The sequence below is a fragment of the Ambystoma mexicanum genome, chromosome 8 (assembly GCF_040938575.1).
Source record: "Ambystoma mexicanum isolate Mex_15411 chromosome 8, UKY_AmexF1_1, whole genome shotgun sequence".
Taxonomy (NCBI): Eukaryota; Metazoa; Chordata; class Amphibia; order Caudata; family Ambystomatidae; genus Ambystoma; species Ambystoma mexicanum.
Genome location: NC_090929.1, coordinates 228930657 through 228948497, shown reverse-complemented (window position 1 = coordinate 228948497; position 17841 = coordinate 228930657). Strand labels below are relative to the sequence as shown.

At 47.8% G+C, this 17841-nt stretch overlaps 1 protein-coding gene across 5 annotated transcripts in view; it reads left to right on the top strand.

Annotated features, from left to right (window-relative positions):
- Positions 1–17841, top strand: part of RABGAP1 (RAB GTPase activating protein 1) — a 3038993-nt gene that overhangs the window by 2143841 nt on the left and 877311 nt on the right. For all 5 annotated transcript variants that reach the window (XM_069609645.1, XM_069609642.1, XM_069609641.1 and 2 more), the window contains one exon: positions 9447–9572. In XM_069609645.1, coding sequence (XP_069465746.1) covers positions 9447–9572 — 126 coding nt within the window. The remainder of the gene's footprint in view (positions 1–9446; positions 9573–17841) is intronic.

The following is a 17841-nucleotide window of genomic DNA, read 5'->3' as shown; positions in this document are numbered from 1 at the left end:
AAAGCTTTTCTTACACTGATTTGTGTCAGAGGTCCGCATTCATACGGACAACTCCACCAGCATGTATTACATCAACAAGCAGGGTGGCACCAGGTCCCCTCTGCTGTGCAATCTAGTGGCCAGCATGTGGAAATGGGCCCTGGAGAACATCTACTTGAGTGCAATCCACCTCCCGGGGAGTCCAACCTGGAGGCGGACAGGGTCAGCAGACTGGGAGTGGGCAATTACAAATGGCAATTGAACGATCCGGTCGTGCTGCTTGTTGTAAGTACTTTTTATTTGGACCACTATCCACTCTATCCTGGAGGGAGGTTAGCCACGATTACCATTGGTGCTGCTTTCGTTGTGGAATTTGGAAAGAGATGCTTTTCAACCCACGATGAAAGAACTGTTACCAGTGGATTTTTGTTTGTGTGAACTTTTGTTTCTTTGGAAATTTTCAAGAACTGATTTAAGATTTTGTTTTTCCTTGGGAGTAATTGACTTTGGACATTCCTGAGGGAATGGGATCTACCTAGGACAAGTGGTTATTTGTGGTGTTTATGCTTTACTTTGAATGTTTTGTTGTGTAGTGTGAAGGTTATTTTTGCGTATTCTAGTTGGTTAGATAGGGAGTCCCCTGGCAGAATAGGTTTAGTTAGGGTGTATTTGTTGTTTTTGTTTAAAATAAAATTTCCGACCTTGTGAAAACTAAACACAGTTGAGAGCCTCATCCTACTGACCCCTCACAGTAGTAACATGTGTCAAGACCTCATGGGGAGGACCTCCCCTCCTGGGGACAAGGACGCAAGTCTGGAATATGGCCCCTTTAACTCCCAAGCCCTCAAGCTGACAATCACACCACATCCACTTGGTGATGAGAACCTGGCTCAGAAGCACGGCCTCGCCACCCTACAATCCGATAATAATACCAGGTTGTTCTAAAGGTAACAATTAACGTCCCATGACTGAGTCTTACCATTCTTTCACAGTGGAGGCCCAAAAGTCTATAAAGAGCTCCTTTAGCAATGCTAATTTGTACCACTGCGGTATCAGTTCATCTTAGTTTGTTGATCCTGTATATTAAGAAGATTACTCTAGACCAATTAGCTAATTCAAACCTTTTCTTTAACTGGACTGAGACGAAGACAGATGACAATACAAATAATATAGCTGACTTAAGTACTAGCATGAATATGATCATCAGAAACATAAAGATTACCAGCCATGCAAGTACTGAGTAGAAGTTGCCATCAGGATCCATAAAGGGCACCCAAGGGAAGAAGCAGGAAAGTTAATTTTCCACAGAGGAGTGGTCACAGGAGTCTCATGAAAATAGACAATGGACTAAACACTTGCTCTCGGACAGCCGTGGAAGACTGCGGGTGTGCTGCACACCGAACGTGGGAGATACAAACCTGCGCTGCTGATCTGCAGGGAGAGGGCTCCAAGGATGCTGGCAGTCTGCTGCACCCGATGATTGGAAGGTCTGCAGGAGCAGACTGGTGCCCAGCAGTGCCTAGAGGGGGCCGGAACTCGGACGGCAGCCGGGAACGCTGTCAAACAGCTGCATAGAAAGCAAGACACCCGGAGAAACTGAACTCCTGCCATCCCTGGAAGTCCCGGTGACGTGCCGAAAACCCCAACATGGTAAAGGGTGGTACGGGAGACATGGACGGGATGCGGGCGGCTTACCAAGAGGATGCATGCATTTGTTCCTAGGCCCCTTTGGAACCATAATGCTTGAGTGGCACAGGCGGGGCAGAAACCCTACTAATCCTCTCCTCCTCATTGCACTGGTGGAACAAAGCCTATTGACCACCAGGGAAGGGTTGAGGACCCTAATTACTGTAAAGAGAACTTGAGTGGGAGAGTGCCTCACAACAGTGGTGGGGATAAACCCACTGAGAGCCAAACCTGGGTTTGGGACACACAGCAAAAAAGAAATGAGTCCCCTTCCTCGTGGTAGTACTTGGCAGGCAAGTGAACCAAGTGGGCCAGTTCAAAGAAGGAGAAACCAGGGTTGGTGACCCTCCTATCACTGCAAATTGGATGTTTTGGGTGTGAAGCCGAATGTAAAGAAGACATGGGGAAGTTAGTAATTCCCCTTGGTTGTAAGAAACTGATAACAAGATACCAGGAGAAGGGAGTCCGTAAGGTCCAAAAAGGCTTGGGCAAGGGAGTCCTTCCCCCAGGATATCCAAGACTAGATGTTGGGGGAAGGGAGAGATTCTCCTGACCCACCAAGAAAGTATTGTTTGGAACTTTACTATTGGGGGAAGAATTTTGCCTACAGTCACTTTAACCACTTCAGCATCTACAATGCCTTTGTCGGCAGCTTAGTCATCCAAGCACTCTTTAGATAAGTGACGCTGGTCCACGACGTTCCATGGCCACCCACAGCACACAGTCAGCCCAAATCTTCATCAACGACGAAATCCTCTTCAACAATGGCCATTCCGTCAATGACCCCATGGACCACCTGTTCGACTATCAAGGTAACTACATCAACTAGCAAAACTATCGTTTCTGTCCTGTCAACCACTTTGTTAACAACCAAATCTTTGATGTTATTGGCGTCCAGACTTACACTTTCACTGAACACGTCTACATCAGTGACGCCTATACAGAGGCCCTTGATCTCCATGTTTCCAAAGGGAGTTGCTGTGGACAGGGATGTCCTGTCTGCATCACCATACAAGGCCAACTTGTGCTTAGCCACTGTTTTCTCTAGTTACTTCTACACCGACTGCAGTTCCCTGTCCATCCAGGGCCTTTCATGCACAGCTGCTGCAACAGGGTGCTGATTCTGACATGGAGGCTTCAGAGGTAGTGGTCTCAGAAAACGAGGAAGGAGAAGCTGTGCATTCTATTGTTAACATGCCTCCTCCATGTCCAACAAAAGAAAGCCTTCCTATACCTCAAGGTCCCACTCAAACTCCTCCACTTGCACCTCAACCTTCTCCAAGGCCTTGTGTCTCAATGCACATACCTTTAGGCTCAAGAGATGTGTCTATGGATATACTATCCAGGCTGCATAAACTAGTCTCTGAGCTGCAACATCGACTTCCGGCTACACCATTGCCTGCTCCAGTGTTACCCTTTGAGTTCCCTTCAAGATAAGGCTTAGCTCCTCATCCACGGTAGAGACCTCTTCCAAGGGCTCTACTGTTACCACTGGTCATCCTCACAGATACAGGCACCAAAGTGGACTATCCATCAAATGGCTCTCCAGACACCCACTCCACTGATGGGTTTGACGTTCTGGTGCCAGATGATGGTGAGCCAGCAGACCTACAGCCAAGAGGTTCATCCCCAGGTGAGATTGGCTCTTTCCATGCTGCAGGGACATGGACTGCAAAGCTTTTTGACAACCTACCTGAAGAGCAGAAGGAGGAGGGTTTCATTTACCAGCGACCTGAATCTTCCAGGAAGTCAGTGATAGCATCCCAGTGTGGTAAGATGTCTGGGGGACATACTCCTTGTCATGAAAAACCCACTCTTTGCGCCCCACCCCCCAAGAAGAACCGCTTTGAGGAAAAAGTACAAGGTCCCAGATTCAGCACCAAAATGCTTGCGCGCGCAACCCTGCCCGGACTCAGTTGTTTCTGCAGCAGCCCGTAAACATTTTGCCAATCTCTCCTTTTCCTGTATGGTGCTGCCAGACAAAGGGGGAAAACAGCTAGGCGCTTGTGGAAAGAGTCATCTCTACAGCCGCGACGACCATTAAAGTGGTTAATGCTCTTACTATTCTCTCCCAGTACAACAGTGAACTATGGTTCAAACGGGACAGATGCTAGATTTCCCCCCAGACAAGCTGGATGAGGGACTGACACTGCTGCCTGAACGTGAATCGGCATCAGATCATGGCATCTTTTACCATGGATATAGTGGATACAGGATTCCTACAGTGTCAGTAATTGGGCAGTGTTACGCTGCAAAGGATGGTTGAAAGTCACCAACTTCCTGCCGGAGGTACAATCAAACGTAGTGCATATGCCTTTTGATGGGATTGACCTCTTTGGAAAGAAAATGGATAAGAAACTGCAAGCCATCAAGGCGGACACGAAAACAGCCTGTTCACTAGGGACCCTTCAGCATTACTCAGGTAAAGCAAGGTTTTCAAGGACTTTGAGGGACTACAGATCCTCCTATCGTCCACAAATGTCCCACACCGGCACCACAGAGGAAGCTTATATGGGAAGATCGCAGCCGTATTGAGGAAACCAGCAACAGCTCAGAGCTTTTTTCACAAGTCAAGTACCAAAAAGGGCGTTTCTAGCCCACGGCCTGACCCCTCACTTCGACACCCCAGTATGGGGTGGCTTACCAACTTTGTTGCATAGTGGAACATCATCACCATCGACAAATGGGTGCTGACCTTCATTCAGCAAGGCCATACCCTATAGTTCATGGGGAAATGCCCCACCATTCCTCCCGTCTCAAAGACAGAGAAACATCAAGCCTTGCACTTCCACGAAGTACAGTCCCTCCTAAGGAAAGGCGGCTATCGAAGTCGTACCGCTGCACTTGCGGGGCTTCGGAGTGTTTTCCAGATACTTTCTGGTAAGAAAAAAGTCAGGAGGTTGGAGAGACACATACTAGACCTCGGGAGACAACACAGTCCTCAGGTCTTAGAGGTATTGCTTGGTGACGCTGCAACATATCCTGTACCAGCTAAAAGAATGGGAATTCCTCTGCTCGCTATACCTAGGGAATGCCCATTTTCTTATATACCCATTTTTCAGCAGCACAGGTGCTTCCTCCGCTTCCAAGTTCGAGCAAAACACTACCAATTTAAGGCTCTGATCTTCGGATTAAAGTCAGCACCAAGTGTATTCACAAAATGCCTAGCTTCAGTGGCGGCCCGCCTCCGTCATTCAGGCTTTTGCGCTTACCTGTACCTGGGCGACTAGCGGGTGCTCGTTCCATCCCTACCAGTAGAAACGCAGCACACCATCTCTACCACTGGCAATGCAGCACACCAAGAAGACCATCCAGTGTCTAATATTTCGGGTTCTCAATGAAATTGGCAAAGTCATAATAACAGCCTGCTCAAAACACGCTTGTGCTCACACGTCAACACTCTCACATGTCTCGCCACGCCTTCGGAGGAAAGGGTGAAAACGATACTGCGCAAGGTCCAGCAGCTATTAGGACTTCTGATTGCATCAGTCTGCTCCCTCAAGGCGCTTCTTGGAATGATGTCATCTTGCATCCCATTAATCCCTCACTGCAGGCTCCAGATGAGGGTTCTTCAAGAGTTACTAGCCGCCTGGAAATATTTGGAAACAAATATTTGGAAACAAATATCAGGGTTCTTTGGGGACAAGTTTCTCCTCACTCCATTCTTTCGCCAAGCTTTTCATCTAAACCTCACTCAAGGAGTGCCCTTTCGCCTTCCCACGTATCAGGTCATGGTTACCACGGATGCATCCCTGGACGGTTGCTTGAGACTACACAGACAGTTCCATGCCAGGGGTTTGTGGTTACCAGAAGAAAAGGCCCTCCACATCAATGTCCTGGAGTTGAGGGCAGTGTTCTGGGCCCTGAAGTCCTTCAGACCCTAACTGCAAAACAGTGTAGTCCGCATTGTCAAAGAAATCATTACCAGCATGTTGTATATCCGCAAACAAGGGAGGACCCCTTCTCCTCTTTGGTCTACAGAAGCACAGGTACTGTGGAAATTGTCTCTGGTCCAGGGCATGTTTCTCATTCCCTTATGGCCAGGGATCCACAATACGATTACAGATTCGCTCAGCAGGGAGCTCAAGTCCTTGCACGAATGGGAGTTTCACCAGAGACTAGCCATGTCTTTTTGCCAATTTGGGCATCTGGAGATCGACGTGTTTGCTACAGCGACCAACCAAAAATGCAACAAATTTGAGTCTGTTTTCCCAGAGCCTGGGGGACACGTTCTCACTCCACTCGGAGGGACTTTTCCTTGAGGCTTTCCCCCAAACCCACTACTACCATGAGTGCTCAGTACACTCAAGCAGAACTGCTGCATGATGATCCTGGTGTCCCCAGCATGGCCTCGACAGATTTGGTACTCAGACTTACTTTACCTGCCAGTGGCTCTGTGTGTCTGATTGCCTCCTCTCTCCAACCTGCTCTCCAGAGACGCCGGGTCAGTTCTGCATCACAACCCAGCATTCCTCAACTTGACGACTTGGCCCCTGCAGCCCTAGAATTTGGAAGCCTTCTGCTGCCTCCAGACTGCAAATGAATCCTAGCCAGGCCAAGAGCACCATCTGGGCTATAGGAGCCAAGTGGAAATGTTTTACTAAATGGAGTGCAACACAACACCTAGATCCTTTACACATCCAGGCGGATCAGATCTTGCCATACCTCCTGTCTTTAGTCAAAGCTGGCTTAGCTCACTCGTCTATCAAGGTGCATATGGCAGCCATTTCACGCTACAGGCGTACCTCAAATCAGTCTTCCCTGTGGTCCCGTAGGCTGGTGAAGAAATTCCTCAAGAGACTGTTTCATGTGTTTCCCCTCCATTTGAGCCCCTGCTCCAGCATGGGAACTCAACGTGTTCCCCTCAAAGCTAATGAGGCCACCATTCGAGCCTCTTCACAGAGCCCCTAGGAAATGTCTGTCCTGGAAAACGGCATTCTTAGTTGCTATCTCTTCAGCCAGACGAGTAGGTGAGCTGCAAGCCCTCTCCTGCAAACCTCTCTGGATCTCTAATTCTACCAGTGTTCTTTGGCTCTCCTAGCGATCTTTATTTTCTGTAGATGTCACATGGGCCTCAAGGTCTATGAAGCCCACACAAGGGGAAAGAAGATTTTAAAGTTCGACACAAGACACACTCCCCTGAAGAATGTCCTACATGGGTGTTCAAAAAGGACAGAAACTTGTACAAGTCGGGTTTTAGATAGATTAATAGGGAATAAACTGAAAGTAGAAAGGCAATGGAATCAAAGTGTTATTTGGTTACACATGTTTCATCCTTTGAAGAAGTATTGTACTACGACTCACTTATGGTGATTCTACTTGTGTTGGATAGTGTTCTAGGTAACATATGTGACCATAGTAACAACATTAACTAACATAGAAGAAAGACTAAGACAAAGCTTGATATCCTTCTAAAATGTTTGTAAAGAGTAGTAATTAGAATTGGTCTTAGGGTGCCTTTGGGTCTTTTAAGTGAGGACTGTGATGTGGAAGGCCAGGGCTTTGTGTAATGAAAATTACTGGTAAGCATTCAGACCAATTGTTTTGTGCGCACTGTGATGAATCAATGGCATTCGTCCCTTCTGCCCAAGGGCGAACCTTCCCCCTTTGAAGATAGGGCGGTGAGCCTGCTCTGCAAGACCCTCTCTTCCAGTCTGGCCAAGTAGGACCTCACTGGGAGAGACTTCCCCCTTAAGGGACAAGAACTCCTGTTCCTCTAAGGAACTCCCTACCTCATCCCCATCATGGCATACATGGGACTGTCTGAGATGTTTGACAGCAATAAAAACCAAGACTGGGCTTAAGACGTTAACATTCACTGTGCGTATCCGCGAAAAGAAGCCCTCTGTAAGGACGAACCTTGACTTCACTCTGATGAAGACGTTTAAGGAGGAGGACACGCTGAGATTAGAGCGAGAATCCTACGGCAGTAGGGGAGGCACCTTGGTAGTGTAATGCAAGCGGGAGACAGAGCCAACATGAGCCGCAGAGCCAACGGAATTCTGAAGGACTCTGAGCTAGAGTATCTGATGCTGGGGAGACAGCCTAATGAGTCAGCGTGAAACCGAGGGTTTGAGAACCCAAAACCAGATGGTGGCATGACCATAAGTAGTTTGTGGTGGACAAGCAGCCCAAAGAACTACGCCAAGACCAATGCACAGAGATATCCACAACGGCACAGGCTTCCAGAAGAGACGCCGGACCGTAGCACGCAGAGGAAACGGGAAACTGGAGAGGAGACGCCAACGGAGAGGACAACTGAGAAGCCAACAAGGAAAGAAGGTCATGTGTGACCACAGGTTCCGTAGATGCTCCCACATGAAGAGGGTGGCAGCAGGGCGATCAGGAGAACCAGGAGGCCAAAAGGGAATAGTTAAGAGTGGAGAAACTCATCTCACTGATTGTTGAAACTTGAACTACAGAGTTGACAAATCTGAACTGTAACAAAATAAAAGGAAATGTGTTTAAACATGAGAAAGAGAACAATAATCAGTGTGTAGGACTACCCTCGGAAGGGGTCGACAAGCCCAACCCTCAAGAGGGATCAATGGAGAAAAGTAGAAACAATACTCTGAAATATGAACAAGAGAAGTTGATAAACAAATAGATGACCAAGATAATTCTAAGTTAAGAAGGCAACATAATTATTATCCTGAAGGGATACCCCAGCCAAAAGAAGATATCACACAAGGCCGTACACGGCCAAAACATGTGGGTGTAAGGATCAAGCCAACTTTACAAAAGAGCCTGTGAAAAATAATCCCACAAGATAAGGGAAGAGTCAAAGACTTTATCCAAGAATTGCAAGCCCTGATCCAGAGCGTGGCTAGAGACTATTTGAAAATAAGATATTAAAAGAACTCTAAAGCTAAGCAGAACCCTGCTTCACCAGGAGAAGCCTGGCCTTAGTTTGTTTTGAATAGTAGTAGGGTAAAATAAGGTTAGCTTTTTGGATAGCAGACTTTCTTTTGATTTGGAAATTTCTGGACTGACAAGCACTGTAGTTTTTTAAATAGGTAGGGAGCACCCCATAGTTATAGGGAGCGATAGGCCTTCTTATTATTTGATAACTCTTGTTGAAAATGTATTTGGTGTGTCCGCATACACTTTCTGACCCGCCACAGCACACATTTAACCGAATGGCTCACTGATTAACTAATTCACATCGGTGAATCGCATCTTAAATTTAGGTTGTGTTCCGATGTATAAAATTATTCCAGTAGATGGAATGATGAAACAAACTGCAATCCAGAATAAGGGACATATGTGGTGAATGAGCTCGGAACCTATTGACTACCATTATTACATTGAGCAATTATAACTATTATTACAGCACTTAGAAGCTGGAAGATTCTTCCATGAAGTGCTGTAAACACATTTGATGACATTATCTTGGCTTTAAAGATTTGTTGGTTTATGTTGCTACTCAAACTTGTTATATTGGATGGAGCTTAGTCTGAGTTCAGATATCAAACACACATTTTATGTTGGAGCAGGCTGTAGAAAAGGATGAGTCTTCATTGTATCTTGTCATGAACGCATCTCTGGCTTCCGTGTCTTGCTGTAATTTCTACTGTAATGCAGGTCTGCATTTTCTCTTCTAAACAAACTGCAACTGCATGGTGTCATGGTAAATCATACTAAGTAAACACATCTTCTATATATTATGTACCAACTGCCTTTTCATACAATCGGTTAATTATCCCTTGATTTAGACGAGGAGTCAAAGGAATGAGAATTGTTTTAACAACTGTTGCCTGCTGCCTTTATGTTTACAACAGATGCCTGAAGAACAGGCTTTCAGTGTTCTGGTGAAAATCATGTTTGATTATGGACTCCGGGAACTTTTCAAACAAAACTTTGAAGATTTGCACTGCAAGTTTTATCAATTGGAGCGCCTGATGCAGGTAAATGATCTACGTAGCACTTAACAGAACTTAAGGAAATGTTCCAAAACAATGATGCAATCCATTTACTCGGCCAATGCTTATGTAATAGAGATGCTGCATGTAATCTAAAATAATTGTCCAATCATGGCGAGTATAAGTATACATTTATATATCACCAAAACAAACAAAATTGCCTGAATGCAAAATTAACTTTTGGAAAACTGCAGATTTTTAATATGGCCACAGAACATTCCTTTAATTGAGAACTTTGTTGCATGAATGTCTCAATTAGCATGGTATACACATTTATACTGTGTCAACACCATCATTGTCCAAGAAAATTGAATATTTAATGTAATTCTTAAATGGGAACTACAGTCTGGGTCTTTGATGGGGTTACACCTGCCAGTATGAGGGGGGAGGGGGCGTGGGTGTGTGTGTGTGTGTGTGGCTATTAAGCAAAAGAGTGCTGGACAGCAAGGAGATAGTTTAGTAGGATATATTAATATGAATAGAATTAGGGGACAATATTAAGGCTACACTAAAGCGCTTGGACAGAGTAGACAACGGGAGTTACAGGTAAGGGATACATGTTAGGAAGGGAATGGCCAACCTGGTGTGGGTTAATGTGTTGGTGGGTCCATATTGGGTGTCTCTAGAAACAATACTCCTTTCAGTTTGACACAATATTGCCTCCTAAATGACTATTGAATCTGTGTGTCTGCATCATTGATTCTCTCCCCTGCTGACTTCAGCTATCAAAGATGAAGCAAAGTTTATCCCCTTTTAATGCCCCAGTGGACCAGCAAGCAGGATTACACAGATTTAATTATGGCCACTCACTTTGATTTTCAGTACATTTAGTCTGATTTGGAGCAAATATACAGAAAACAAAAAAGTACTCATTGTATTAGCGGCTCTATTGCATAAATAGATGCGCAGTTGTGATGCTTAAATGGTAAATAGACTGCCAGATCTAAATGTGCAGACTTGGCGCTGAAGTAAAAAGGCAATTCGAGGTGTGGGAAAGGGGAGGGGCACCAACGTGAACAGTTGTTGAAGAAATGTTGGTGTTCTCCTTCTGGGACAAGAAAGGAAATGTGCCCTCGCGTCTCAGGATTCCCATCCACTTCACCACAGGGCTCACAGTTGTGTTTTTTTGCAATACATACAGATGAAAACAATTGGAAACACAGGCCTAAGTGGTTACTCCAAACTGACCTTTCAACATGAGGATAGATGACATGCATCAGAATAGGCAATATCAGCACGTTATCACACGCGTTAGTTGTATTAGTTTGCAGCAAGTACAGCTAAAACAATTAATGACAACAGTCTGAACATGGAGCATGAAGCCACCATGCACTCTTGCATCCTGTTCTCCCTTGTTCCCAACTAGTTAAGAATGTCTCCACCGGGTGTCACTGTTGAGCAGCCTGCAAAATGGCTGCCTAGCCTGAAAGCTCTGTGTGCCACCGACAGCAATCTGCGAACAACGGCGTGATCCTGCCATAAAGAGCCCCGAAAATCAGTTGCCCGACTTTTTACGGACACTGGGCATGTACAGACCAAAAATCACCAAAAACCAGAGAAGCTGGCCAGTGCTATAGGCATCTACGCTGCCTGCTGATCGAGCCCACGCTGGGCCTGCCTGCTGTGCCGCGAGGGGCTGAGGTGGTGGCTGCAGATCTGTGCTGTGCTGCAGCTGGTGCTGCTGCGACCTGCCGAGATACGAAGAGGCGCTGCCCGGGAGCCCCGGGATCCTTTGGAGTGGGGGCTGACGCTGCGGGAGACCAGTGAGCTGAGCTGTGGGGCTCGGCCCCGGTGGCAGACCATCGTGTCCTTCCTGTGCCGCCGCGGGCTGTGGCCGACTGCGGGCGACCAAGGTAGGTGCGCCCAAGAGGGGCGTGAGGGGTGGCGCTGCCGCTGTGATCTGCAGCCCCTGCGGCTGAGCCTCCTTGGGGGCCTGCGCTCGTGGAAGGGCCGCAGCCTGCCCCCCCCTCTCTGCTGTGGAGGTGCTGTGGCCTCCTCTTCCCCCCAGCCCGCCTGCACTCCGTTCCAAACCAGAGTGGAGCACCAGCTGCGGGCCTCGGCTCACATACTTCGCCTCTGTAAGGAAGCCGGTGTTGGGCGAACGCGCCCAGCCCCTAAAGAAACGCTGCTTGGAGTGGCCCGTGGCCTCTAGCTGCCTCCAACCCAGCTAAATATAAACCAAATACACGCTAGTGGTGGCGGTAAGGTGGAGGGGGAAACATAATTATAAAAAAAAAAGAATAGAAAAAAAACACAGCTGGGAAAATATCTTTGGCTGTGAGATTTGCTCTTCGCAGGTGCATGGTCCCTTGAGCGCTGGAACCTCCTCTAAATCTCGCTAACACACTGCTGAGGGCCCCACAGTACTAAGCTTGTGCAGTGGACCTGGGGGAATATGGGGCTTTGACCTGCCCCACTGTCTACATTGGCTGAGCAAAAGCTCCACGCCTCGACCTGAAATGGCCACCCTAGTTCCACACTAACATCCCCATCCAGCCCAACACTCTGGTGGACCTGCATGAGCCACTGCCCAGGGTGCACCCACCCGGCAATCGCAATTGCGTGATGGCATAACACTGTGGAACAACACACCCGCTGCACTGAAGATCTCATAGCAACCGTCTGCCCGCCCCAGCCACTGGGCTCTGAGAGCTACAATGCTATCACAATCCACCCACCGTAACTGCTACAATACTTGGCTGTAACTGCCCCTCCACTCCGTCGGACAACATGCGCAGCGACTGCATCGACCCGAACCTGCCATGAGAACACCAGCCCACTGATGGGGCGATCACCCATACAGCTACTGTCACACCACCCTGGCGCCTAGATCTGTGGCACAGGGGCAGAGAACTTCGGGGTCCCGAGGCGTATTGATGCCGACTAACCTACCCGACGAAGCGCCACCGCCCATCACCACGATGTCCAACAGGTCGCGGGGGGCTAACAATGTCGGAGCTATGGACAAATTTGCCATAGTGGCACCCAGGCCTGAGCAAGGGTCCTCTTCCACAGGGCACGAGGACGTGGACATGCCACCAGATACCCCTCAACCTGACTTAACAGCAATGATGGAGTCCATGGCAAAAGATTTTGCATCCTTTCATGAGAAACTCGACGATATCAATGCAAATGTGGCCTTGCTAAAATCCAAGCTAGATCAACATGGGGCCAGAATTACCGAAGCGGAAACCAGAATTGGGGCCAATGAGGATGGGTTCCAAGCCCTACAAAATATGGTTACGAGTTCGTCCGCGACATGAAGCAGGTCAAGGCCAAGTGCAATGACTTAGAATCTAGGTCATGCAGGAACAACATTCGTATTGTGGGTGTTCCTGACTCGACGCTCAAGGGGCAAATGGAACTGGCGGTCGAAAAGCTGTTCAAAGACTTACTTGGCAATCCTGAGCTGTCCCCGTTTATCACTATTGAGCGAGCGCATCGTGCACTGGCGCCGGGGTCGGACTGGGACAAGAAATAGGCCCAGTCACCCAAAAGAAAGTGGCCCACAACTTGCCTCAAAAAAGTGGCCCACACCTCGCCTCACGACCCTTGACCTCTGCTGAAATCACTGGAAGTGATGTAATTTGACATTTCATCCCTTGACAAAACAGGAAGTGCCATCAAACAGCATTGTTCCTAAGTACACTAAATGACTGTGAATCCAAGCAGACGTCCAAGTCCAAATGATATGTTATTGTATAGCACTTATGCTTAAGCTCTTTTTTATAGAACAAATATGCATACAATATCACCCAACCTGTGTTGGTACTCATGTATCGACCTAAGAAGGATGAAAGGCTTTTAGAAAAAAACAAAAAAAGATTTGAAATTATTTATTTATTTTTCTTTCAATTTTTTTTTCTCCAAACTGGCCCAGGCATTGCCAGAAACCGGCCCCCACTCCCCAGGGACAATTTCAGCCCGGCAACGGGCCGAAAGGCCAAGGGGCCAATCCGACCCTGACTGGCGCCTCACCCCAAGCCTGGCGACTTTTCCAGACCAATAATCGCGAAGCTCCTGAACTATAAAGACAGAGACCACATACTCTGCCTGGCAAGGGAAAAGGGGGAGCTAAGGTTGGACTCACAAATCATCAGAATCTTCCCGGACTTATCCAGAGGGGTCCAAATGGAGCGACGGCAATTTGGAGGAGTGAAGCAAATGCTTAGAGACAGGAAAATTGAATATGCAATGCTTTTCCCTGCTCGCTTGAAATGTACCCACCGCAACCAACTATACTTCTTCACTTCTTCACGGTCCCAGATGAAGCAGTGAAATTCATAGAGGCACAAATGCCACTAACGGAACCGGTGGATGAGTTAATGGACAATGACTGAGGCAGATAACACTCATCGCTTGAGGCGGGCCCGGGTGCAACCTGTTATCTCCCCCCCCTTTCTCATCCCTTGCCCCGCCTCATTCCAGCTCGAGCCAACTGCACCCCAACAATATTACCCTAAGAACACCCTCAGCGGAAAGGGAAGGCATCCTGGATCCTCCCTACTACTGCTTTACATGTTGAGGTGGCAACACAGCCGGTATGGTTCATCTGCAGGCACTATAGCTTGCGCTTCAACTGTTAATGTCTCTACTCTTGCATAATAGGATTACTCTGAAACCTAGAACATCAATAGCCGTTAGAAGAAAAATGATGTTTCATCACCATAATGTTAGCAAATGTTGGTCACACGGCAGCGGCGGTCCCCACTGCAGCTGCAATGCCTACTCAGGCGGAATTGTTGGGCAGTCGGACTAACGTTGCTGAGTATGGGATGGCACGCTGTAGTCTGCTCTATGGGTGGGAACTATTACACTGCTGGTTGTGGTTGGGCGGTGAGGGTGGGGAAGTTGTGGAATGGAATAAGAAAACTGGCAGGAAAGTGGTGGCTGGGCTTGGTGTTAGGGAGAATTCTCATTCAATGGCTAATTTCCCTTACGTAGTGAGTCCCCCAGCAGCTTTGCTGGATCTCTGGAGTTTATTTTTCCAGTTGGTAAGAGTGTACCCCTTATTTCCACTCTTACCTGTATTTTGCCATGTGTATTTCAGCTGTTTTGTGATTGTGGACTCTGGAGTACACCACTTCAGTAGCTCCCTTGTTTTGTGTGTTACACAGCACCTTCAGTGCAGTGACACAGGGTTGTCTTTTAGACTTCCCACCGACTCCATTTCTGTGGCTGACTACTGTCCCCCAGAAAAGGGTAAAGTTGCCATTAACTTTACATAGTCATTTAACCACAGATCCAGTACACCCCATCTTACATGGAGTACTGGAAAGGGTTAATCATTAGCGCTTTTTATCTGTACCTCCTAGAGCATTGTTTCGCTTTTTTAACATTTAGACTTGGCTGGTGGCAGTGGTATCTACCCTAACATTTCTACCGCAGTTATTTTATATAAACGTGGTAGTATTGTAGGCTATTATATTAGCCTTGAACTTAAACCCGCTTGACCAAATGCTTTTTCTTTTGGCTCCGGTTGGGTTTATTCGCCATTTCTTTTTGTTAAAGTCCTTCTTGTGTTTTACTTTGCGCGGCAAACCAGGTTTGCCTTCTTTGTTCGCTGTCTTTTGGCGGGCTTCTGCCAAGAAGCCCTCCTCTAGGCGCCTGCGTGTCTAGGTGGGCTGAATGTGAACAAGGGGTGTAGTCACCCCCCTGCACAGGGTATCCTAGGAAACCCAAGTCGCACTTTGCCATGATTGGCTGAGGTGGTTGTCCGGGCTGGACAACCCCCCTGCTGCGTGATTGAGAGCCAGTCTGTGTGAATGGGGGATTTTCGCATAAAAGGCAGGTCTCTTGGTCTGGAAGTCAGAGTCGCCACTGGAACTACAAGGAACCGAAGAGAAGAGGAGATGAAATCGACTGCTGCAACTATCTGGTCCCGGTGAAGCCCTGCTGCAGTCCTGAGCTATCTACCCTTCGACCAGAGAAGATCCAGTCCGGAGTCTTCTTCCCTTGAGCTTGGTGGGGATAACCAGCTCCTCTTCTACAGCCAGAGGATCCTCTTTGTGGTCGAAATTGCTGCACACTGCTGTTGTGGTCTGCATAGCCATCTGAAGAGCCTCTCCTGTTTTTAAGGAGCACACCCTTTATTTACTGTCACTGCGTGTTGGGCAGAAACCTGTGCAGTTCCCTCTGGGACCACTGCAAAAGATTTAGGACTACAGGTGTTTGGCAGTAAACCCACTTGGTAGCTGTGGCTGAGCAGTCAGCCTTCCCCCGAGAAGAGTTAGGCAGTATACAGAGTATTCACAATAGGTCAAGAGAACACAGTAGAACAAGTAAACACCTACCAGAGCTTGGTGTAAAAGAGATATAATTATTTATTTAAAACCTTAACGTAGATGGCACTCTAATAGTTTGTTTTAAAAAGGGAGAGAAAAGCAGAGAACAAGTTGAAACAGATCCCAACACTTTTATCAGAACATAACAAGAGAGGAAGGCAAAGTGAAACCGTGAAGTTCGAGTTCAAGAGGCCAGATCCACTTTCAGAGGATCCAGACGAAATGTGTCCAAGGTCACACGGTTGCAGTGCACAAAAGTCTTGTAAAGGTTCAAAAAGGAGTTGGACCAAAGAAAGGGACCAGTTAGAGGGTCAAGGCGGCCAGCCCAGTCCAGAAGGTTAAGGGGTTATTATTACATTGTAGCAATCTTTAGAAAGGGAGGCCTGGCGGACACGGTACCTTAAAGTGGTGAGAACGCTCCAGCGGGGGCAGTTGTTCCTGGCAGTGGATGCAAGTCGGTGCTTCGTCCGGGGGAAGAGAGGATCTCGTCGTGGAGGAAGACTGAGTCCGTTGCATTGCCAGGGAAGAAACCAGCCACAGAGTTTCTCAGGTACAAGGAGCGGTCCGGTGATTCGCGGTTCAGTGGTGAGTGGCTATCCGGCTGCCGGGGTGCTTGGCACAGGCAGTTCGACCACAAACTGGGCTGGGGTGCGAACAAAGAAAGGTAAACTGGTTGTGCCCACCAGTCGGGGGAAGAAGCCTCTCCACCCGGGAGATCTTCTCTGTCGTCGGGAAGTGGTGAGTCGGTTCTGCAGGGCTCCACCGGTGGTGTCGTCGTGGTAGGTCGGCTCAGCTTCTCCCTCGTCGGATTCTCAGGTCCTGTGGCGACTTCTGAAGTTCCAGTCCCCAAAGCCCTGCTTTTATACAGAAAACCCCAATTCACTCAGCCTAGCTGTCACTCAAACATGCTAAGTTGTGAGCCGGCCGGCTCACCACTTGGGCCATTCACACAAGAGTGCAACTTGGGTTACCAAAGTAACTCAGTCCAGGGTGCCTAAACCCCCTCCCACACCCCCTGAGGTACCCAGACAGAGTGGCACCACTTTTGGAGGCTTCTGTGGAGAAGCCCGCCAAAAAGTGGAACAAAGGACTCGACTTGGGTTGGAGTCGCAGAAGAGAACACAAACGCCATTTTAGAATCGAGTCTTGGCAAAAAATACCAACCGGAGAATTAATATTAATTTAATAAACCGGCGGTATGTTCGAGGCTTTGAGAATTAAATAATTAAATTTGGTAGCCTCGAACAATGGGAAAATCCCATAGGAAAATATTTGCGGTCGAATATAAAAAGTAGATTCCACTGCCACCAGCCAAAACTCGATCAGGGGGGATGGAGACGTGCCCCCTCGACTAAAAGACCCCGGGGCAATCGAATTGCCCCGACCAGTACGTCCACAATATGATGGTTTGTACTGGTTTCTGTTAATAATTTGGGACTAGTAAAGCCAATGGTGACTTTACATGCCCTGCGAGACAGTAGTCAGTCCCAGGGTATGGAGTCGAGGATGGGGTGTCACTATGACACCCATTTGTTACTGCACGGAGGGTGCTTTGTAACACACATAGGAAAAACACACGAGAGACCCTATGGAGTAAAGGACCCCATAGCCCATAAAACACATTACCAGTCAAAGGAATACCATAAATCATGTCCAAGAGTGGGAGAAAAAGAGTCTCACTCTTGGCAGGAGGAAAAAAAACAAACTCCAGAAATCCAGCAAAGCTGCTGGGGGACTCACTAGGTTAGGAACTTCAGCCTAAAGAGAGAATTCTCCCTAACACTGCTGCCGGCTTCATCCCTGTGTGGTGCCGACCCCTCCAGACGTCCTCCTTCGGATCGAAGCTCCAGATACCGAGGGTCTGCAGGAAACTACCAGGAACAACTGCTGTGGCACCAGCTTCTTCCTTGAATAAGGTACTGTGTTCTGCTCGAGGAATTTGGGTGAATCCCCATTCTTCGCCTCCAAGG